At 40.7% G+C, this 24,954-nt stretch overlaps 1 protein-coding gene across 2 annotated transcripts in view; it reads left to right on the top strand.

Annotated features, from left to right (window-relative positions):
* Nucleotides 1-24,954, top strand: part of LOC126355020 (trimethylguanosine synthase-like) — a 63,177-nt gene that overhangs the window by 26,359 nt on the left and 11,864 nt on the right. The window contains exons 4-7 of one of the 2 annotated variants that reach the window (XM_050005163.1): nt 4,290-4,415; nt 13,936-14,167; nt 16,066-16,522; nt 20,950-21,081. In XM_050005163.1, the coding sequence (XP_049861120.1) occupies nt 4,290-4,415; nt 13,936-14,167; nt 16,066-16,522; nt 20,950-21,081 (947 nt within the window). The remainder of the gene's footprint in view (nt 1-4,289; nt 4,416-13,935; nt 14,168-16,065; nt 16,523-20,949; nt 21,082-24,954) is intronic. The other variant, XM_050005164.1, reaches the window with a different exon arrangement.

Below are 24,954 nucleotides of genomic sequence, written 5' to 3' on the forward strand. Positions count from 1 at the left end.
CTGGCCGTAAAGGACAGGAGGAGTACTCCTGCAAAGACTTCCTACGGCCCTCCAGCCAAACAACACCCAAGTCTTCCTCTAACCGGAAAGGTTTGAAGAAATCCACCAAAGGCAAATGGTCTTCTCCTTTGCTGACTTGATCCTCTTTGATGGTGTTGCCACGTGATATCTTAGTCTGGCCGGCCTCCGTGTCACCGGTGTGCACCACCAACCATTTTTTCAGCATTGGACTCCACAGACAGGCAGCATAAGCAAGCCAATGCTTCTGTGGATCCTACGGAGCAGGATCCTCCTGCTTCTGTGCCCTGTAGCAGCAACTCTTCACAGGCTGTAACTCAGTAGCTGCCGAGCTGACACCCCTACATCTCTTCCTCATCATGACTCTCCTCCAAAGGAACATTAGAGTCCTTTGGTCCCACAAAGAGGATTTACAGTTGCTTTTAGCATCTCAGCCTTCCCTTATACTTTGCCTTCAGGAAATGAAATTCCGTCCTCACAATCGCTTTGAGCTTTCACATTTCTTCCCGATTTGTTTTGACCTTCCCCCTGAGGTTGGCATTCCATCTCATGGTGGCATCATGCTGCTCATATGGGATGACATTATAGTCAATCCGTCTCCCTGACTACCCATTTTCAAGCTGTTGCAGTTCGCCTTTTCCTTCCCCACCTGACTTTTTTCCCCCTGTACCATTTATGTCCTTCTGTCATTCGGTGTCACCAGGGCAGACTTCCCTCAGCTTACTGGGTAGCTGCCTCCCCCAGTTCTGCTACTCGGTGACTTTAATGCCCATTATCTCCTTTGGGATTCTCCCAGAACCTGTCAGAGATGTGCCCTCTTGGCTGACCGTCTTAATCGACACAACCTCTTCTGCCGTAACACTGGAGCACCCACTTTCCTTCCCAATCCTCATACACCTATTCACATTTGGACCTAACTCTGCACTGCCCAGCTCGCCCATCATCTTGAGTGGTCTGTTCTTCCTGACGCGTACTCTAGCAACCATTTCCGATATGCTATCTGTTTCCTGACTCCTACCCAACCTGTGTGCACACCCAAATGGCACCTTGATAAGGATGACTGGCGGCTTTTACTCCTCCCAGGCGACCTTCGAAGAAAAACATGTCCCCGATTGTGATGGCCAGGTGGAATATCGCACAAACGTTATCCTTACTGCTGCAGATCCTACGATGGCAAACTGCATTCATCATAAACAGATGCATGCAAAGTGTCGTTGTGTCATGTCGTGTCCTTCGGGGTAGCAAAAGAGCTAACTGGACTTAATTCACTAGTTCTTTTAACAATTCCACACCTTCCTCTGTCATGTGGGCCAACTTCTGACAGCTCCCTGGGACCAAGATCCATTCGCCAGTTTCCAGCCTGACACTAGCAGATGATGTTATCGTGGACCCTATTGCTATCTCTAACACCTTGGGCCACCATTTTGCGGAAGTGTCGAGTTCTTCCCACTATCACCCTGCCTCTCTCCATCAGAAACGAGCAGAATCGTGAGTGCTACAATGCTGCCTTTAGTATGAGGGAGCTAGATTGTGCTATCACTTCATCCATATCCTTCGCCCAAGGGCCAGACACTGTCCACATTCAGATGTTGTAGCACCTTTCTCTAGCGGGCAAGCACTTTCTGCTTAACACGTACATCCGCATCTGGGCAGAGGACACATTTCCCAAACTTTGTCATGAAGCCACTGTCCTATCCATACCTAAGCCTGGTAAGAACAAAAACCTTCCTTCTAGATGCCACCCCATCTCTCTTACCAGCTGTGTTTGCAAAGTGATGGAACATATGATTCGTGTCTGGCTGGTATGGTAGTTTGAGTCTCGCAATTCACTAACGAATGCACAATGTGGATTTCAAGTGCGGCGTTCTGCAGTTGACCATCTCATTACTTTGTCCATCCATATCATGAATAGTTTTCTGCAGAAATCACAGACTGTGGCCGTGTTTTCAGATTTGGCGAAGGCCTGCGACACCTGCTGGAGAACTGGTATCCTTGCTCTTCACGTGTGTGGCTTCCGTGGCCGCCTGCCTTATTTCCTTCGGCAATTTTTAAAACACAGAGTTTTCAACGTGTGCGTGCGTTCTGTGTTGTCGGACAACTCTATCCAGGAAACTGGTGTGCCTCAGGGTTCCACTCTGAGTGTTGTCCTCTTTGCTGTTTCCATTAATCCTATAATGGTCTGTCTCCTACTGGGCATCTCTGGTCCCTTTCTATTGACAATTCTGCCATATATTGCAGTTCTCCACAGACCTGTCTCACTGAGCGACATCTTCAGCGATGTCTTGATTGTCTTAACTCCTGGAGCATCGACAGGGGCATTCGTTTTTCCATTGACAAAACCATCTGTGTGAATTTCTGGTGGCACAAATGGTTTCTCTCACCATCTTTACAGCTTGGGCCTGTTGCTCTTCCATTCATTAAAACTACAAAATTCCTGGGGCTAATGTTCGATAGAAACACTCTTGGTCCTCCTATGTGTCTTACCTGGCAGCCTACTGTTCACAGTCCCTCAATGTCCTACGTGTACTCAATGGTACCTCCTGGGGTCCAGATCGATCCACCCTCCTCCATTTGTACCAGTCCTTTGTCCTTTTGAAACTTGACTATGGGTACTTCGTTTACACGTCTGCACATCCATCCCTCTTTCGTCGTCTCAACACTATCCACCATCACGGCATATGTTTGGCCACTGTTGCCTTTTACACTAGCCCAGTTGAGAGTCTGTATGCTGAAGATGCAGAACTACCACTGTCCTACCGCAGTGACTTTCTCCTCAGCAAGTATGTATGCCATTTGTGTGCCATGCATGGCCACCCATCCTATGCCTCCTACTTCCTTTGATCGCCAGTATGGGGCGTGTCCCTCACCTCTGTTACCTCCTGAATTCTGCTTTCGGCACTTGCTACAGTGGCTTAACTTCACACTGTCTGCAACTTTCCTGGTGGGTGTTAATCCTTCACCTTGGCACCGAGAAGTGGGCCATGTTAACCTTGGCCTTCATTGACTTCCTAAGGACACTACTCCAGCCTTTCTTTATTGCCTGTAGTTTCACAACCCTTGAAAGGAACTTCACAATAGTACTTTTGTAGACACTGATGGCTCTCGGAACTGAGCTCTTCGCCTTGTATCAGGCCATGGAGTACATCTGGCAACAGACTTTTAAATTGTATCTTCTGCCCAGACTCACTCGGCACCCTTCAAAGTGTATGTGCGCTGTATACCACCCATCCCATAGAGCAAAGGGTCCAGGAAAACTTGTCACTTGTGCTCTTGGTGGTGCCACTGTGGTGTTTGTGGGTTCTTGGTCACGTTGGTCTGCCAGGAAATGAGCCTGCTGACGCTGCTGCCAAGGCTGTAGTCCTTGTACCTCAGCCTGCTAGTTCCTATATTCCCTCTGATGATCTCTGTGTTGCCGTCTGTCAGGAGGTTGTGTCCCTTTGGCATCACAAATGGTCGTCCCATCCCCATAATAAGCTCAGGCTTATTAAGCCTCTCCCAGCGGCATGGACGACCTACTCTCGGGCCTCGCGTTGAGGTCATTTTCACTAGGCCGTGTATTAGGCAGTGCCTTTCTAGCCATCGTCATTTGAGAAGTGGCACTACCCCACCACTTTGTACACCCAAGTTTTAACTGTCTGCCACTTCCTGATGGAATGCTCATTTTTTAACTGTTTATGTTCCCGCTTGGGTCATTTTAGCAAATGACGTGCGGGCTGTTGACCACGTTTTACTTTTTATACACCAAAGTAATATGGTGAGGGCCGTTTAATTTTTAGTTTTGGCGCTCCGTTTCTGTATGGTGTCTTTTTTAGCACTTTTTCCACGTCCCTGCTTTTAACTGTCGTATGTTAATTGGGACTGACGTATAGTCGTTTTTTAACTCCTCTGTCTGTGTGTTCTATAATTTGATTTGGGCGCATATGACCACAGTAGGTATTACGCGCTAAAGCAAAACAGAAGCAAACTGTACTATCTTGTGAACACCGTTCAGAAGAAAAATTGAACCGAGTATTCCCTATTTTCTCTTCAGCCATAGGACCTGGTTGAAGTTAAAGGCTGTAGTAAAACTTTAGGACTGAGTTTTTTCTTTTAAAAATTAAGATTCAAATCTTGGCAGTTTGTGGACAGGTTTTATATCAAAGTTGTTTATTCATTCCTTTCCCTTTCCCTTTCCCTTTCGTAATATTACTAATGCTAAGACTTCATTGTGCTTATCTTTTATGTAAGATATACATAGATATTTCTTTTATATTTTACCTTCGTCTCTTCAGGAAACTGATGGATTCTGTAGGACACTTGCTAAAAAATTTGAGTGTGTCACAAGCAAATTCACAACCAGATGCTCCAGATTGTGATGATACACCTGATGAAGTAAAAACTGTTACTCGGAAGAGGAGGTATGGTGCACTACAGTTGATATGTTTCTTATGTGATATTGAAATTGATACAACAGTTAAATATTAATGAAAATTTGTATGAAAAGAAGTAAAATGCTAATGTTTTGCTCATTTGTGCTAGCCTTAACGCCAAAGAACATTTTGTTTTGTCCCAGAGCATGTTTATGGTGTTGATGGTTGATATTTCAAAAAATATTGACATTAAAACCCTGCATCTGTCATATTATCACTACTGCACTACTGAACAGCTTCTTAAATGACTCGGACTGGAAAAAAATAACTTTTTGTTATAAACTATATTGCAGTATTCCTTTCCAGAAGTAGGATTGTGACGATTCTTAATTGTCTGTGATTATATTAACAGACAGGTGCTGCAGTCACAAGAATAGTATTTTTTACTTGTGGCACATGCTGTGTATTTGATTACCACTGAAAGTGTTAATCAGTATGTGAAAAATAAAATATTGATAAGATATACCACAAAACAAGTGATACAACCTGAAATGGAAAAGTGTTGTGGATAGACAGAAGAGGTCAGTCATCCTTCGAACCTTGTCATTCTTTTTTTCCACTGTTATGTCATCACTGTTATGTCATTACTTAAAGTAGTAAAGGAGTTCTGCTATTTGGGGAGCAAAGTAACTGATGATGGTCGAAGTAGAGAGGATATAAAATGTAGACTGGCTATGGCAAGGAAAGCGTTTCTGAAGAAGAGAAATTTGTTAACATCGAGTATAGATTTAAGTGTCAGGAAGTCTTTTCTGAAAGTATTTGTATGGAGTGTAGCCATGTATGGAAGTGAAACATGGATGATAAATAGTTTGGACAGGAAGAGAATAGAAGGTTTCGAAATGTGGTGCTACAGAAGAATGCTGAAGATGAGATGGGTAGATCACATAACTAATGAGGGGGTATTGAATAGAATTGGGGAGAAGAGGAGTTTGTGGCACAACTTGACAAGAAGAAGGGACCGGTTGGTAGGACATGTTCTTGAGGCATCAAGGGATCACAAATTTAGCATTGGAGGGCAGCGTGGAGAGTAAAAATCATAGAGGGAGACCAAGAGATGAATACACTAAGCAGATTCAGAAGGATGTAGGTTGCAGTAAGTACTGGGAGATGAAGAAGCTTGCAAGGATAGAGTAGCATGGAGAGCTGCATCAAACCAGTCTCAGGACTGAAGACAACAACAACAACAACAACACATGTCATCATTATGACATTGCAGATATTTGTATGTGTTCTCTGGCTTTAGCAAACTTGTGCTACTCTGAATAAGCTTTATACCAATTTTAATTCCCACTATTCTGTACTTGAGCTATCCGTAAAATTGTTTGACAATAGGCCCATGTTTACTTTTACGAGTTGAGATCATCATTTGATTCACTTCAGTTTTTTATTTGAAGTTATTGTACTGAATAGATTGAAATTACATTCTTCGCTTGCCCTTGCATTGAGATATGTCCACAAAATATATACAACATTTCATCACAGTTAGAGCCACCTGCCAAACGTGTGTGCCGTACAGCTTTCATCATCATTACTCTGTCCACTCTTTGTAATTAATTTTTTGAGACTATACCATAGCTTTTGACTCTAGATGCAAAGCTCTTCAACTGTTCCTTTGATTGTGAGGATAAAGGAACTAATAACCACATTTTTGGGGCTTTAGAAAAATCATCATAATGATCATTAAATGGGCACAATAAAAATCTTATAGGGTTTTAAAGATAAATGCACCATATATTAGTGCTGCAATAAGTCTTCTATGCAGTATCATTTCAGAAGATTAAAATATTCATTATTAAACATTTTTTACTGTAAAATGGAGAAACAGAGGAGACAATTTAAAGGCCAGTTTTCTTACTAAGAGTGTTTCTGAAGGCTTTTACAAAGGCTATGTATAAAAACAGTAGCAACACATCTTGTCATAACAATATTCTGTCAGTCAGATTTTGGCTCCAGCGTCAACAGATAATGCCTGTTATTTTTGTGTCTGAGGCAGTACAGAACTATAAAAGAAATTGGCAACAGTGAGTATCTTTTTTGATTTAAATATATATATTTATATAACTGTGGACTGACTATACTTTTGCAAAAATTGGTGCAGCATGGAACTGAAGGAAAAGACCCTTCTGTGTCTTGGAAATGTAAAGCATGTATTGAAGAGGCATAGAAGCAGTGTCGACAAAAAGAGAATAAATATGACTCTAATAGAGATGCTATACACGGTAAGGATTGGGAGCATAAGTACAAGATTACACTCTATGTTCAGGGAAACATTAGCTTGCAGCTTATAGTAAACATATTTCTTCTTACCTTCACCATATCACTGTTAACACAGAAGTATTGAAATTTTGTCATCAGAGCATGTTCGAATAATAAAAACAGAATGAGATTAGGAAAAGCAAATGTTGCCATGACAATATCACAGTAATAACAGAACAAGTGAGAAAGAAATAAACAATATCTAGAGACTCGTAAGGCATTTGTAATTATAAAGCGTAACACAAAATGTTAATTTTCTGCAGTATTTGTTAGTGTTCGAACTAGTTTTTTCCCTTACAAAGCCATAGTCATACAATAACAGATTATCTTAGTTAAATGTGGGAGCATAGTGTAACAAGTTTTGGATAGATATTGCACAAGAGTGTGGCTAAGCCATGTCTCCACAGTATCCTTTCTTACGGGAATGCTAGTTCTGCAAGGTTTGCAGAAGAACTTCTGTGAAGTTTGGAAGGTACGAGATGAGGTACTGGCAGTATTGAAGCTGTGAGGGCGGGTCGTGAGTTGCACTTGGGTAACTCAGATGGTACAGCACTTGCTCGCGAAATGCAAAGGTCCCGAGTTCGAGTCTCTGTCTGGCACACAGTTTTAATCTGCCAGGAAGTTTCACGAATCTATGAGTATTCAAAGATAAATTCAATTGGTTTTATGCCCAGATTTGTTACTCTGGCTGAGACACTAGTCCACATTTTTATGACAGGAACAATATTACCAAATGACTGGAATTCGATGGCCCAGCATCAATAAAGACGTAGTTGGTTTCATCTGCCATAAAGCTGGAATTTTTATTTTCTAGGAATCAGAAGGGATTATTTTTACCTATTGCCAGAACAACCTAAAAATCTCCTTGAAAATTTCGTACTTATTCTCTGAGCCAATGAGAGTTTGAAGAACAAATGGCTTAAACAAACAACTTATTCACTAAATTTCCCATCCTTGGACTTCCACCTATTCTCACAGGATTTTTAAAGGTAAAACTAGAGACCATTGTAGTCTAGTATGGGTATCCTGGATACCTTTTAAAGTTACATTTGAGAGACGATATCTACTTATTGGGAAAACGTTGAATGAAGTTCGTTGTTATTAATTATGGCTACATCGGAAAATAAAAGAATTTTGGACATCATGGATTTAGTGTTTCCGAACTAGCTCATTAAATTTTCTCCAGGCCATATGAAAATGATGTTAAGTATCTGATGGGATCCTAATTTTAATATCACAACTTTCAAGTGTTAAATAGCAAACCAATATCATTAGGAATTTTTGTATGTTCATATTTGGTGTTATAATCATGACAGGATTATAGAAAACATTAGAAGAATTATACAGAGTAAAATTAGTTTTAAGTCCAAAAGCTAATACAGTCATAAGTAGCTTAATTGTGCCTTGGTTAAGTGCCAGACTACAAATCTAAGGTCACAGTTTCAATCTCCTGTCAATCTTAGGATTTTTGTCATTTATTTCTTTCACCTCTGACAATGTTTACTGATCTGAGAAATGCTGAGTTGCACCACGGTTTGGAATTCAGCCTATACTGTAGGTCCCAGTACAGCTGGCTGGGCAATCAGTCCAGAGGTCAGGGGAAGGCAACAGCATGCTACCTCCAACAGAACCAGGCTGATTAAGCACTGTAGTGTTCAAAACAATCTTCAGATTATTGGCTGCTTTGCTTTATTTCCACCCACCATTAATGTGTATGTGAGGTTAAGTGACCTTATCTTTTTATATTGTTTCTGTGATGGGATATTCATCAAAGTATTGTTGTGGTATTTAGTATTTCCCATTATTTATGAGTTACATCAGTATATTTTTCCTTGGTTTTACTTCCATTCAACTTCATTGATTTCCAAAAGTAAGAGAATTGTCAGTGGAATATATTGTATATGCTTAAATTCATGTCGGTGCCTTAAGCTATTGTCTTATAGGCAGTGTCAGTTCTTATTTGCAAAAATAACTAATTACATATGTGCATATCTGTGAGGTATGGCTATAAATTTCATGCTTCTGAGTGTAATTTTGCTGTTGAATACTTTGCATGGGCATTAGTCTTAATTTTTTTTCTTTTTCTTCCTTCCTTCCTTTCTTTTTCTTTTTTAATCTACATTGTGTGTCTTTTTAGAGAATGTTTTCTCATAGTGTTTCCATTTTATATAGTTGCCCACTTGTAACTTTAATGTTTTCTATAAACACAGTCACCCTCAGGGGACTTGCCTCTCTTTGGCGGGTTTGTGCTTGGCTGCTATGGGGCTCCAGCCTTAGCACCATTTTTTCCCTTCCGTGCTGCATGTCTGTCCTCTTGCTATTCTTTTTCGCCTCCCATGGGGAACATGTTTGGGGTGTTTTTTAGAATGTGTTCCACATTTTCAGTGCCAGACAGAACAGTCTCGCCACTGGTTTTCGTTCCTTTTTTCTTTCACCTTCACCTTCTCCTATCCATCCTCCACTTCGGTGTTTGAGGCTCCTCTTTATCATCTTCCACCCTATGCACTCCGGTCCATAAGTCTTGATGCATAACAGGAGGGTGGGTAACACTAAATTCCGAGCCCTGGGTTGACAGGTAGGATTCACACATACCCCTGGTACAGGCCAGGCCCAGGAAGGGGTGATTGCCTGGGCTGCTACCTTATCAAATTGCCAATTGGTCCCTCAGACATGTGTTGGGGAGGTTTGACCTGAGATGGGAACAATCATGTAAGGCAAGTGAGCACCCCTTGCAGTCAATGTCTATAGAACGTAAATGGAATGAAGCTCCCAGTTCAAACACCCTCCCAGCTGCACTATGGTTCCTCGTGGTTTCACGTACTGCAGATGGTCAGTCCTACGCAGCAGTAAATGCATTTCTAATTCAGAAAGGTATTTATGCAGTGGCACTTTACTTTTGGAGACTACTTCTGTTTCTCAAGCAAAACTACTGCTTGCTGCTTCGCTTCTCTACAGGTATCCTGTTTGTGTCGAAGCTCATAGAATTCTGAATTCTTCCCCATGGTGTTATTTAACTAGGGTGCTCAATGGTCTGACCAAGGCAGAAATCAAAACGTACCTCTCTGATGAGGGTGTCACTGCCATCCATTGGGTGATAAAAAAGATAGAGGCACCCTTAATGCACAAATGCACCCTGTTCTCACCTTTGGTAGAGTGGTGCTTCCATCTGAGATCAAAGCAGGCTATGAAGTTATTACAGTCCGACCCTATATTCCGAACCCGATGCGCGGCTACCAATGTCGGTCACTCACAAGTTACTGGCTAGTCGCAAACCCTGTGTTCTACCATCTGACACTTAAAGTACTGTTCTTGTATATCTTGCTCCATGAAAGACATGGCCAAGCAGACATGCGACCTCCAATTCAGCATTGCGGTTGTGAAATCGCCCATTGTCATGGTAGCATTGCCATCTCCTAGTCTAGCTGTGCAGCAAGCCACCAAGCATTCTTCTCCTAGGGTGAAATCACCTGCTACACAACCACCAGGCTGGAAAGAACAGAAGGAATTCTTCCACGAAGACTTCCTGTGTCCCTCCAGCCAACAAACATCTGAGTCTTCCTCTGCCAACTGAAAAGGCTCCAAGAAGGGGAACAAAGGGAAACGGTCTTCTCTTTCGCCGACTCAAAGACCCTCTTTGATGGTGTTGCCATGTGGTACCTTAGCCCAGCCGACCTCCGTGTTACCGGTGCGCCCAGCCAATCGTTTTTCTGCCCTGGAGTCTGCATATTGACAGAAGGAGAATGCCGATGATGATGATGCAGATCTGATGGAGAAGGATCCTCCAGCCTCTGCACTTCTAGCAGTGAGTCTTCTGAAGGCTGGCACTTGGCCAGGGTGACATCCTTTCATTTTTTTTCCCTCCTCCCCTTTTCCTTGTTATGACTGTCCTTCAGTGGGGTGTTCGCGGCCTTAGATCAAACAAAGAGGATTCACGGGTGCCCTTAAAATCGCAGCGTATGCTAATTATCTGCCTCCAGGAAACAAAATTGCTTACAACTGCTTTGAGCTCTTGCATTTCTTCCCAGTCCATTTTTGACTTTCCCCCTGATGATGGCATTCTATCTCATGTGGGAGTTGTTTGCTGTCTCCTACCCAACCTACGTGCACACCCAAATGGCGGCTTTCTAAGGCTGACTGGAGGCTTTACTCCTCCCTGTAAACTTTCTATGAACATCATTTTCCCCAGTTGTTACGACCAGGTAGAATAGCGTAGAAACATTATCCTTACTGCCACAGAATGTTCCATTACTCACATTTCCTCTTCACAAAGCCTTTTCATGATCCCTTGGTGGATTGAGGTGTGTCACTGTGCAATTCGCGTGCAGAGATGTGCTCTCTGCATTTTTAATGATCATCCTACAATGGCAAACTACAATCTTTATAAACAGTTGCATGCACAGTGTTGTTGTTGTTCTTTGGGATAGCAAAAAAGGTAGCTGGATTTCATTTACTAGTTCTTTTAACATTCTGCTACCCCTTCTGTCATGTGAGCCAATATCTGGCGGGTCTCTGAAACAAAGATTCATTCCCCAAATTCCGCCTGTCAGTAGCACATTGGATCCTATTACTATCTCCAACATCTTTGGACACCATTTTGTGGAGGTTTCGAGCTCCTCCCAGTATTGCCCTGCCTTCCTCCATCAGAAACAAGTGGAGGATTCTCAGGTGACACACCTCTCTTCTCAGAATCATGAGTGCTACAATACCGCCTTCACTATCATGCTCTCACTTCATGCCAATCCACAGCCCGAGGGCCAGACAGTGTTAACATTCAGATGTTACAGCGCCTTTCTCTTGCAGGCGAGCACTTTCTCCTTTGTATATACAACCGCATCTGACCAGAGGACACATTTCCCAGACTTTGGCATGAAACCACTGTCATACCCAGACCTAAGACCAGTAAAGACAAATATCTTCCTTCTAGGTACTGCCCCATTCTCTCACCAGCTGTGTTTGCAAAGTGATGGAACGTATAATTCACGCCTGGCTTGTATGGCGGCTCAAGTCACGCAATTTACTAACCACTGCATAGTGTGCATTTCGAGCTAATTGTTTTGCAGTTGACCATCTCATCACTTTGTCCACCCGTGTCGTGAATGGTCTTCTGTAGAAATTCCATACTGTGGCCTTGTTTTTCAATTTGGAGAAAGCCTAAGACATCTGCGAGAGCACTGGTATCCTCCATAGTCGCTACAAGTGGGACTTCCGTGGTCGCATGCCCCATTTCGTTCAGGTATTTTTAAAACACTGAGTTGTCAAGGTACATGTGGGTTTTGCCTCGTCCGACACCTTTATCCAGGAAAACATTGTCCAGAACATCGCCCTCTTGTCTACTTTGATTAACCCTATAATGGCATGTCTTCTGCTGGTCACTTCCAGCTCCGATTTTATTGACAATTTTGCCATCTATTGCAATTCTCCGCAGACTTGTCTCACTGAGTGGCATCTTCAGTGATGTCGTGATCATTTTTAATCATGGAGCTTTGCCACTGGCTTTTGTTTTTTTCACTGACAAAACTGTTGGTATGATTTTCAGGTGTGCTATAGGTTGCTTCCACTGTCTTTACGTGTTGAGCATGTTGCTCTTCTGTTTCAAGAAATCTAAGGAATTCTTGGGACTCGCATGCTCAGCATGAAACTTTGGTCCTGCCACAAGTCTTCCTTGGCAACCCACTATATGCAGTCCCTCAGTGTCCTACGTTGCCTCGGTGGTACTTCCTGGGGAAGAGATCAAACCACCCACGTCCATGTATACCAGTCCCGTTTCTGTTCAAGAACAGACAATGGGTGTTTTGTTTATGCACCTCCATGTCTGTCCGTCTCAATACTACCCACCAGTGTGGCATCTGTTTGGCCACTGTAGCCTTTTACACTAGCCTGGTAGTGAGTCTTTATACAGGAGCTGGCAAACTACCACTGTCCTACTACCTTGACTTTCTCCTCAGAAGATATGTATGCTGTTTGTCTGCCATGCTTGGCCACCCATCCTATGTCTATTCCTTCACCAGTATAGAGCATGTACCGCTTCTTTGTTGCGTCCTTGAGTTCGCTTTCGGCTCTTGCCCCAGCAACTTAATTTCGTGCTACCTGCAACTTTCCCAGTGAGTGTAAACCCTTCATCTTGGCTTTGTGTGACGGCCCATGTGCACCTTGGCCTTCATTCACTTCCTAAGGACACGACTCCAACCTCACTCTATGGCCTTAAGTTTCATAATCTCCACACATATCTTTGCAGTAGTACTTTCGTGTACACTGATGCCTCTCGGACTGACTGAGGTGTCGGCTGTGCCTTCATCATTGGCACCAACATTTTTCAGTATTGGCTTCCGGAACACTGCTCAGTGTTTAGAGTAGATCTCTTTGCCCTGTATCAGACCATGCATAAAACCAGCGACACAGGTTTTTCAATTGTGTCATCTGCTCCGTTACTCTGTGCCTTTCAAAGCCTCTGTTTGTTGTACTCCATCCATCCCTTAGTGCAACATGTCCAGGAAAGCTGTCACTTGCTCACTCTTGATGGAGCCATTGTGATGTTTGTGGGTTCCTGGTCACTTCGATCTGACAAGAAACAAGGCCACTGATGTTGCTGCAGTCCTTGTACCTGAGTGCACTAGTTTTTGCATTCCCTCAGATGATATCTGTGTTGCTGTCTGTCAGCAGGTGGTGTCACTTTGGCATAACCCCTGGTCCATCCTTGATGGGAACAAACGTCGGGTTATTAAGCCTCTCCCAGCAACTTGGACCTTCTTTCGGCCCTCTCATTGTGAGATTATTTTAGCTAGGTTGTGTATCAGGCACTGTCTTTTAGCCCTCGTCATTTGTTAAGTGGTGCTTCCCCACTACATTCTACTCATTGTACTCAACCTTCGACAGTCGGCCGTGTCCTGACAGAATACTCTTTTTTTTTTTTTTCTTCATACAACTTACATTCTTATTTGTGTTTGCTGTCTCTTCCTGTTTTTAAGCGTCTTCTCTTCCATCGTTTGGGATTAAAGTGTAGTCATTTTTAACTCTTCTCTTTGTCTTTGTGTTCTACAGTTCTGATGTAGGTGCATATGACCCTAGTTGTTTTTGCGCCTTAAAATAAAATGAAAGAAAACAAAACAATATAAACGCAAATAATGCACTCATATTTTATGATTGTCATCCCCTCCGCTCCCCTCTGCTCCACTCCCCTCGCATGCTAATGATGTTTGATACCATACAACTTTGACCGAAGATACCTTTTCAACAATTTTTCCTCATTTTTCAGCCATGAGAGTGATTCAGATGAAGCAAGCTTGCAGAGAGTTAAAGCTGCATTTTCCTTAATGGGCTACGCATTTCAGCCTCACCGACACATTCCGAAGAGTTCTGTGCTGTACCGAAAGCGTAATATAAGAGTACAGAATAGGCAGTTGAAAATGAACTTGAATCGTTCCATGGCATCACGACACATCTATTATGATGACGATGGCAATGAATGTGAATCTGCTCTATCGAGGGTATGTTGTTTTGCTTTTCTTTTTATGATAAGAGTGTATCAGCCAAAAAATTTTCTTCATTGCTTGCATCGGGAGGATTTATTTATTGTTTGTGGTATTTTGTGCACACATTAACATGTTACGAACTATGTCTATGTGTGTTATTAGAGAATTCAGTTGAGAAAATGTAAAACTACTAGGAGACAGCATAGGTGGTCTGTTTTTATCCCCCAGAAAATAAAATTTCAATTCTACTGATTGGAATACTAAAAAGTAAAGAAAACAGAAGCTTACATTTTGTAACTGTTTTCTTTCTGAGTGATTATTCTTGTCAACTCTAACTCACTGAAGTTCATTAAATGCTGCTAAGATTATTACACTGCAGTTCATTAAAGTCTGTTGTATAGATCTGTTAATTTGCTGCCGGCTGTGGTGGTCTTGCGGGTCTAGGCTCGCAGTCCGGAACTGTGCGACTGCTACAGTCGCAGGTTCGAATCCTGCCTCGGGCATGGATGTGTGTGGCGTCCTTAGGTTAGTTAGGTTTAAGTAGTTCTAAGTTCTAGGGGACTGATGACCACAGCAGTTGAGTCCCATAGTGCTCAGAGCCATTTGAGCCATTTTTTGTTAATTTGCTGTAGTGAATTGACAAAAAGAAGGAAGTAAAGAAATAGATCTTCTTTGATAACAATTTGTGTTTATTGGACACACTTTTCATTGTCTTGTAGAAGTGAAATTATTAACAAGACAGTTGTCATAGAATTGTTTGTTCCACACTGCTGCAGCCACTATTTTTTTGGTGCTGGAACTTGGAAAAGGATTCAGCAGAGCTCTTTAGACAGATTGTAAACAACCATGCAATATAGTGCTCTACATGGAGTAGTAATCACTGGTCTGCATAAGGAGAGAATTTGTGTTTGATGTAACAACTTTAATCAAATCCATATGTAAAGCCGGACCGAAAGCAGGCTTGAACCCACGATCAGTCTCCTCAGATTCCAGCTGTCTGAATGTTGTCCATCCGTAGCTGCTGTAGCAATTATTATCTCAGTAGGTTTTATCGAAGAAAAGTATTTTACCATGTTAAATATCTCGGATTTATGCAGAGAAAACCATTTGCTGGCTAACAAAACACTTTTACACCTATATAATGCCGTAGCCCCATCCAGAACTAAAGTAAAATCTAAATCTTCTTGTTACATACTAGGAATCAGAGAGAACCTATCATTCCTGAGTAAGTTTGCACTTGTAAGAGTTTATATATAGTTATCACTGCTCACAACTAACTCATATTTGCGAAAAAATTCTCATTTACTATTGTTGCATGAAAGATGCCCTAAATTACATTTAAATAAATAGTCTCAGATCTGTGACCTGTATTAATACTGTTTCATGTCACTATGTTTTAACTTATGACAAATTAATAATCGCACATCGTGTCGTGTCGCATTTGATCCATTATAAGGGAAAGGTTTAGGAAGGAGAAGCAGGTAGGTCGGACCCTCAACCTGAGGTTGAAGTGAAATTCACATTTGCATGTTATGACATTTGTCCCATATATTACAAGGGGTTGATGCTGAATTTTGATCAGTGCCCCCTGTTGGTTTGGAAACTTTATCAAAGGCACAATCTTGCAGCCATACGATCCAGTTGCATGCATGGACATTGTATGTAGCCTCCCTTCTTTCAATGTTTCGCAACAGTTGCGGGTAAGATAGGAGATGAGTAAATCCAAGGGGCTTAACTAAAATAGAACTGAAGTAGACATAAAGTGAACAGGAGTGGTGCCATAATCAGGTAAGAAAGGACCCTTTTCTCTCTCAAGAACATTCATACTTACCCTCTGTAAACTACATGGAACTGTTACTTACTTTAAGGCCTGTGCAGTACTTAACACTTATTCAATGTTTCTTGTTTTCTAGACAAAACAGTTTTTGAACAGTATTACAATCTCCAGTGCACAACCTTATGGAACCACAGCAGCTATTATTACCGATACGCACTCAAGCTCAGATGAAGATATTTCACCTGCCCAACGACAACAACAGAAAAGTGTTGTGAGGAAAGAAAGGAAGCGACTTTCACTTTGTGGCTGTGACACAGATCCAGCAAGCACTGTAGAACTGGCGGAAAGTTTACCTAATGCTGAAAAGTCTTCAGTGCTTGAGGTTGCAAACAGTGGTGACGGAGAGATTGTTCCTCTTGCAGATGACCAGGAAATAGTCAAGAAACCTCAGCAGAAAAAGAAACGAAAGAAAGGAAAAAGGCTGAGTTCTAAAATCCCAGAAGAAATTATATCCAATCCCAAGCTTATGAAGTACTGGGTTCGACGATACCAACTTTTCTCGAAGTTTGATGAAGGAATTAGAATGGATAATGGTAAATTATTATTGTACATTTCAGTGTCAGTTCAGGTTTTCATTATATTACAGGTGTTTTAAAATAAATTTGTTTCTGTATTATGACCTTTTGTTGTGACTGATTGCTTGGTGTAAAAACTACATTGAGTGAAAATGTAATGCAACTGCAGCAGTGTAAAGCAGACAACACTGTAAAAAATTTTGTGCTTAGTTTTTATGAATAGCTCTTAATATGGACAAACGTTTCATTTTAAATTGTTCGTAGTTTTGAGTTTAAGTAGGTATAAGGAAGGCATTAATAGAGCAAGTAACGAGGCAGATTGCAGCCCATATCTCATGTTGTTTTATATGTACATTGAGCAAGCAGTAAGGGAAACTGAGGTAAAATTTGGGAATGAATCTTCAAAGACAAGAAAAAAAATTTAAGATTATCAATTATTCTGTCACATTTGCAATAACAGTTGAACAGTGTCGATAGTGTTCTGAGAAGAAGTTATAAGCTGAACATCAAAAAAATTAAAGTAAATTTGATGGAATGGCGTCAGTTTAAATCAGTTGATGCTGAGGAAATTGGTTTATGAAGTGGGGCACTGAAAGCAGTTAACAAGTTTTAGTGTAAAATTAAGGTGATAGCTGAAGTAAATACAATATAAAACGCAAACTGGCAACAGTGAGAAACATTTTCCTAAAATAAAGAATTTTAATGGTGTGGTTTTGGGTGTTCAGTCGAATTGTAGATTCCATTTTTTGCACAATATTTTGACAGCCAATAGTTATTTTCTTCAACTACTATAAGCTGTATTATTACGAGCACTTGTTTCTTTGACTCAGAGACCATGAAGGATTGTTAGTGTTGCACAGCTATTTATAGCTGACTTTGACTCGTGGAGGCCACTATGTCTTTGCTGCTCCTTTGTTTCTCGGAATCTACATTATTACTCTGTGAAGTGCAAATTCTCTCAGCATTTACTAACTCTGGTGAATGATGTGGCCAGTGGGATCTTGATAACCTTGCTTAAAGCAAAATGTCCATTCCAGTTCATAAGGTTTTCTGACATCATTGCTTTACTATGCTGTTCCAGAAACTTCGTGTTTGCACCATGATACTGATCTTGTCAGCTTTAATTTCATTATTATACTTGAGACTGAGCTTAGTGACAGAAGGTATGCTTGGTTTTTATATGGGTGTGCCGCTGATGTTCCTTGCACCTCTCTTCGACTGTTCTCTTAGTCTGCTCCCACATAATACATATCACTCTGGCATGAAATACACTACATACACAACTTTGAGACCTAGATCACCTTTAAGATCACAAAGACAACTTTTTATAATCACCTATGGAAAAAGAATACATTGGATGCCATGTTTTCATAAGATTCTACGAATTGTTCTGGAGACTGGACCAGCACACTGCAGATGAGTAACTATTGGATTTTTATTTTCTTTCTCAGTCTCGACCTCCTTGGGCGCTGATTTTGCTCCAATTCCCACTCAGTTTGGTGAACTGGTTACACATTTCCTGAACCATCTTGATGCTCCCTTCTACCACCAGCTTTTCTCAACTATTCTGATGGGAGTTAGTCTTACAACACATTTTCCGCTCTCGTTATCATCCTGGCCTTAATATATGGTAACATACTGTCCTCACACCATCTGTCCAACAGTATCCTTCCCGTCCTTCATATCTCCTCTCAAGTGTCGTCTCCTATCCTCTTTGTTTGCTGCCATCTGCCAATGCAACCACCCATCTTTCCACGCTCCTCTTCTTTTCACTCCTTTTTTTCCCCACCACCATGCCCCACAACCTAATGCTGTGCCTGTTGGCATTCTAGTCCCTCCACAGTCCATCAGAGAGCTTCCCCCCTCCCCTCCATACTCTACTATCCCTTCCCCTTCCCCTCTACTATCCCTTCCCTGTCCCTCCAGATTGCTGCTTCCATCCCAGGTGATAGTTCTTTTCTGGCCCAAGCTGCCAGAGCTTGTGGTCAGTGCACTTGAGGTGTTCTCACTTGTGTTCATGAATGGTGTGTGTTCCTCTTTTGCCAATGAAGGCTGTGGCCAAAATATTGACTAGTGGATAGTTTGATAGGACAGAACTTAAGACGACATGGAATAGTTCATTTGGTGATGGGTGGAAGTGTTGTGGATAAGAACTATTATGAGAGACAAAGGCTTGACTCCAGTAATCGGTTAAAGTTGATGTTGGGTGCAGTGGTTGTTCCAAGGAAAAAACTCACAAAGGACAGCCTAGTGTGGAGGGTTGCATCAAACCAGTGCTCAGACTGAAGGGACTGCAGGAGCAGTAACAGTAGCCTATATTAATTTGGAATTGTTTGGTTTCAGATATTACATTTGATTTGTTTTGTGGTTGATTATCAGTTTTTTAATAGCATCATTACATTCAAAATTGTAAAATCGTCATACCTTGAAAAACCATTTTTTCTGCATTTCTGAAGAACCACTTAGTTTTTAGAGACATGAAAATTCTAGCTATCTTTCCAAATGAATAAATCGTATCATGCATATTCTGTTTCACTCATAGCAATTGCATAAGTTAAGTTACAAAACAAAAGTAAATCGATTAGAACATTATTTTAATCAAAATAATCAGAGTTTGAAGGAAGAACAGCTAAAGTAGTTATATGTTACGAAATACAGTTCAAATTCTCCATATTATATATTTATTCATGTAATATAGAATCTAGTTTTCTAGAAAGATCAGCAGTAATAAATGTGTGTGAACTCAGAGAATCAAAAATTTCTGCTACATTGCTAACACTATCCATGCCTTTCCCATACTTACATGTTTGTTTTCTTGCATCTCTTCTGCTAACCTTATTTCTATAATTTGTAATGTTTCCTCGAACCAGTGAATTTCTCCACATTTTATTCATTCTGTCCTGTTTCCAACCATTTCTGTTAAATGCCAGGATTCACATCAAACAGGCATGCTATGAGGAAACTGCTTAACATTTTGTTGGAAAAGACTGACGTTTCCTAAATATCATATGTTAATTTCTATATATATTGTTGTTAACATCACAATTATCTTGCAAGGTGAAATAAATGAATAAGTCTTCATATAATTGGAGGACCTAGATATAATTATTAATTAAATCTGCACTGCAAACTGTACAGTTAATCTTATAAAAAAAACTAGCAGAAAATAATTTTTCGTTTAAAAGAATTCTAAAAAACTGAACATATGATCTAAAGCAGTGCTTTATAATGAAGCAACAAAACAAATACAAATGGTATTACCTTTCCTGACAGTAGCTATAAGACAATTAGATAGAATTGGCTCTCAAGCTGAAGGAATATTCCCAGTTAGCGACACAAAATTTAGAAACATTAAAAAAAAAAAAAAAAAAAAAAAAAAAAAAAAAAAAAAAAAAAAAAAAAAAAAAGTCCATTAGATTTACATGGTGGACATGTTACGTTCAACTAATTGAACCATTGCTTGCAAACTGCAAGTGATAGTTATGTGCAAATTCTGTCAGTGATAACTGTAGGGTGAGCAGGGCCAGTTTAAGAGTGCCGACACTTCTGGCTCCAAGCTGAGTGCGTGCCTCTAGTGTGTATAAGGATGTGTCACTGTTGGTAGTGGACACCTGAGACGCCAAGCTGAGAGGAGTGCCAGGGCTGCACAAGTGCAACATTTGTGATTAGCACAAATAGTGGGAGACCCTATGTGTAATTGTAATTACTTTCTTTTGTGAAGTAAATACATTTTGCCCAAATGAGAAGCTACCTCATTGAAAATTGCAATTATATTTATTTACTGATTTCTGTGCTGCCCAAAGTTAATAGTTATTCTTATAGCAAAATTAATTGAATCTAAATGTTTAGCTGATCTATGACTAGATTTATCTGGTTTCAGCTTTCATCGGTATGTATACCCGAAAAATTTGAACTTTCTAACTTGTTGATTACTTTTTCTTGCTTCACTACATTAATAGGTGTGAGGTATTACTGACAGTGCAAAAATAGTTGTTCTTTTCAAATTTTAAGACTAGTCCATTTGTGCAAAACATGTTAATAACTTTAACAATACTAAAAAGAAAAATGCTTTGAACTTCCCTTTAGTGAACACGTGGCACACAAAGGAGTGACATTCATTCCTATAGAAATCTTTGACAAACATCAATTGAAAATAAAATGTCTGAAAGACAGCAGATGTGTCTTCAAGTGTAGGTTAAAGTCGTTTCTCTGTAACAACTTCTTCTGTACAGTAGAGGAATCCTTGAATAGTAATTAGTAGGCAATTACAAACTGGTAAATGAATTGCATGTAGCCATAAAAATACTTTCTTCAATTGTCATTGCAATCTCTCTTTTTGTCATTGCAATCTTTCATTACATTAACCTGTCTCACACCATAATGTTCGCCATGAATATGGGGTATGAAACCTGCAACTAAATAATAAATATTTTTATTACTTTTAGATAGTTGGTTCTCAGTGACACCAGAAAGAGTTGCAGAACATATTGCTGAGAGATGTCAGTGTGACCTGATTGTAGATGCTTTTTGTGGCTGTGGTGGGAATGCTATACAATTTGCATTCTTCTGTGAGAGAGGTAGGTTCATTGCACAATTAAGTATTTCTGTATTCTCCTGGAGTTTTGATCACTGTCCATATATATTTTTTGTTGTGATTTTTTGTTTAATATTGAAAAATACAATAATTTTTTGGTGGTAACAGAGAATAATAATACATGAATAAATAAGGTTTTATCTGATTGTTTCTCTTTGCCTAACAACAACCATGTTTGAGATTTTTCTCTTCCTCGCATCTAGATATATATTGCAGTATTTAAGTTATGATATTTTTTGTGTCAAATATTAATTCTAGATGTAATAAATTCGTTTAATTTATTTGTAAATATGCAGAAGTAATAACATTCCTACTTTGCTTGAAAGCAACAGCTACATATTGCAAGCTGACTGCTATCTGAATACACAATATACATGCAATCCATGGTAGATACTGTACTGGTAGATACATCATGATCATGTTAGTAACTTCTAGGGTAGTAATGAGCACAATCCATCATTCATTAATGTTCAAAGGGACACAAAAACTTGTAATGTTTCTAATCAGTTACTTTGTATCTTCTTCTGCTCCAAATATTTCATGGTATGGTTGTTTAACAATTTATGAAAAGTAGTTCAACAACAGGCACTACTGAAACAAATTTATATCTTTGTACTTTTTGTGAAGACACAAATGACATCCCAGTGCTGTCAGACATACAGCCACAGTCTTTACACAAAAGATATTTTTGTACTGCTGCCTCATGGGACAGGTGTCATTCTTTACCCAGGAACCACTGTAATAGTTCATGCTGCGCTGTTCAGGTGGATCACTTATTTACATCCATCTTTACAAATTCCAAATATGAACGCCAATTATTACAACAGTCTTCACTTTACACTTCAGCTGTTTCAACCATTTCAGATGGGTCGTAACATTATCCGTGCTAAAGATTGCATACTATCTGATACACTCCTGGATTTTGGTAACAAATTGGTTCCTCATTATTGGCCGTAATATAATTATTTTCATGCTCTCAAATTAATGACAGGTGCATTGGCTCACTGTGCTCTGCAGAAATCACTATTGTTCTTTAAATAAACTTTCTTCAAGAAAGTATCGAGTGAGGTGGCACAGTGGTTAGCTGACTGGACTCACAGTTGGAAGCACAACAGTTCAAATCACTGTCCCGCCATCCAGATGTAGGTTTTCTGTGATTTTCAGAAATTGCGTATGGCAATTGCTGGCTTGGTTCCTTAGAAAGAAGACAGCCAATTACCTTCCCATTCTTTTCTGTTCTGTGCCTGTGCTCCATCTCTAATGAGCTTGTTGTTGAAGGGATGTCAAACATTGTAGTCCAATTAAAATTACTTTACTGTTAACGTATTCAGTTGCTGCTAGTGTTGCCACATCGGCTGCTGGTAAGCACTCCGTTGTGGGCGACGCACAAACCCAACGGGACACTTCACAAATGCTGTTAATGTGTAATGTGGAGCAATGTTGGAAGCGACCACCGCAAGGTATGCCAGAAATGTGAGATGCTCTTCTGATAGCTGATTTTAAGTGTGAGCAAATGACAAATTGGCAGCAGATGACGTGTTTCATAGCCCCAAATTTAAAATCTTATCCAAACCTAATCATAATCTCATGGTGGGCAACGTATCTTGAAAAACGGTGGTCAGCATTCTACGGCAGAACTAAAATTGTGATCTCTTTGTTTTAGGCGTTTAAAACTAACCTCTGAGCTGACTCGACACAAAAAAAGTTTGAGCACTGAAAGCAAGCTGTAATTTCTTTCTGTCATTGGTTGCCAGAAACTATATTCACATTGGTTACCTGTGCTGCAGGGTTACCAATTGATTAGCAGTCCTGGTTGGCATTTGGTAGCAGATTATAGGCAACACTGGAAGATTCCAATCAAAAAGTGATATGAAAAAAAGAGAAAATAAAAAAGTTAATTACATTAAGGAAAAGATGCAGAAAAGTATTAGAAATAAAAAAAATTACATTTAAACCAGTTAATTGAGTAAAAATAGTAATCAGTCTTTTGATTAGGTTTATAAATAAAAAAAATCATTGCATTTGACAGGATTTGAACCTAAGACATTTTATTGTGCAAGAATGTTATACTTGTAACCCTGGTGGCGAGGTTGTAACAATGAAAAATTTGGAAAATTTGGTTTTGTGCAATGTACGAAGCTTATCTCCTGTAACCTGATCTTTGTGATAGTAACTGCATCTGCGGTGCTCAATCATATTTATGAGGAAGGATCCAGTAGTGTTCGGTTAGTGCTGTGTAGGAAATGTGTATATTTCATTAGCTGTGAAAAGTGTGTTTCATTAGCATTGTGTGTGTGTGTGTGTGTGTGTGTGTGTGTGTGTGTGTGTGTGTGTGTGTTGCTTATCATGTGTGATGAAATACAAACTGGACCAGACCCAGTGCCGTGGCTGCCCACTTCAGACATTATAGCACCTACGGCATCGGCTTCCTACTTCACGTCCAGCCAACATGGGATGCTTGCATCACAGGACGTATATTCACCAGGAAAACCTATGTCGTCTGTGTTGCCAACACAAATATTTACCAACAGCAACAACACAACAGAACACCAGTCTCCGCCAATGGCCTCAAGGGCTGCTACGTGTTTGCAGAGCCTGTAGAACAGCTTCGTCAGAGGTCGCAGCTAGACCAGGAACTACTTTGATATGCCAAGCACTTGATTACAAATAGTTCCGGCAGATACATGTGCCAAATGGTCTTTATAAGGCAGCACACTGCCGGCAAAGGGCAGTTCGATACACCAACTTTAAAAGTCTACAGAGCTGCAGCCACAGCCAGACACCCCTTGTAGCCTGCCGATCTCTTGCAGATGGGCTTGGTATAATCAATGAACATCTCGACATTGTGCAATTGTTTGATTGTGATCTCTCCCTGTGAAGTCGTGTCTTTTCTATTATTATTTGTTACTGTATATTGGTGACAATCCGCAGTTTGGATCGCGTCTGTTGTTGTTTTTGAGATTGTATTTTTATTTCATTTTGGCGAGTCCAATAAATTGTTTTCGGACTTGTTTTCTGCATATCTATTCTGCTAGTCCAGATACTTCAGTGGTGACGAGTTGGTTTAAGTTTTCCACATTTGCTCAGTTGTTCACCGCTATGACACAGTATTCCAGGTCTGGATGACCCTACAGTGCGAGTCATAGTGCTGTTAGAATGTATCCAACAAACGAACAAGCTCATTATTCAGGGGTTACAGGCGATGTCTACCCCTCCTGTTGAGGTGCGTACGCGGGGGTCCCACCCAACATCCCTGCTTTTGGGACTCCAAGCTGTGCCCCCCTGCGTTTCCTAAGTTTGACAAATCTGTTGCACCTTGGGGCAACTACGTGGCTCGTCTGGAACAACACTTAATAGCTCATGATGTCACTGGTGACGTTCAGTGTCGTGCGTTTTTCCTCGCCTATGTGAGCCCGGATGTTTATCACCTTCTGCAACAGTTTCATCCTGATACAGAACCTAATGCTCTCTCGTGCGAGTCGTTGCTAGCGTATACAATTATTTTGAATCTCAAGGCCACGTGGCGGCGGCATGTCACAAGTTCTTCTGTTGTCAGAAGCTTCCCGCATAGTCATACAGGGAATGTGTTGCTATGCTGCAAGATCTCTCCCGTGACTGTAGTTTTTTCTGTTGAAACTCCCATTGCAAGCAGTCTCATGCATCGGCTCGCATTCATGATGCGATTCTTGTCCACGCCTCGCATGATACCATACGGACTGATCTTCTGAAGCTGAAAGATCTCTCTTTAGACACCTGTTTATCCATTAACCACACTCGTGAGCAGTCCTTTTGCTCTGCTTCCACACTGCAGTCCCCAGTGCATGTCTTTGCTGCCCCGCATTCCCACGATGCTGGT

This window comes from Schistocerca gregaria, chromosome 3, assembly GCF_023897955.1.
Source record: "Schistocerca gregaria isolate iqSchGreg1 chromosome 3, iqSchGreg1.2, whole genome shotgun sequence".
Classification (NCBI taxonomy): domain Eukaryota; kingdom Metazoa; phylum Arthropoda; class Insecta; order Orthoptera; family Acrididae; genus Schistocerca; species Schistocerca gregaria.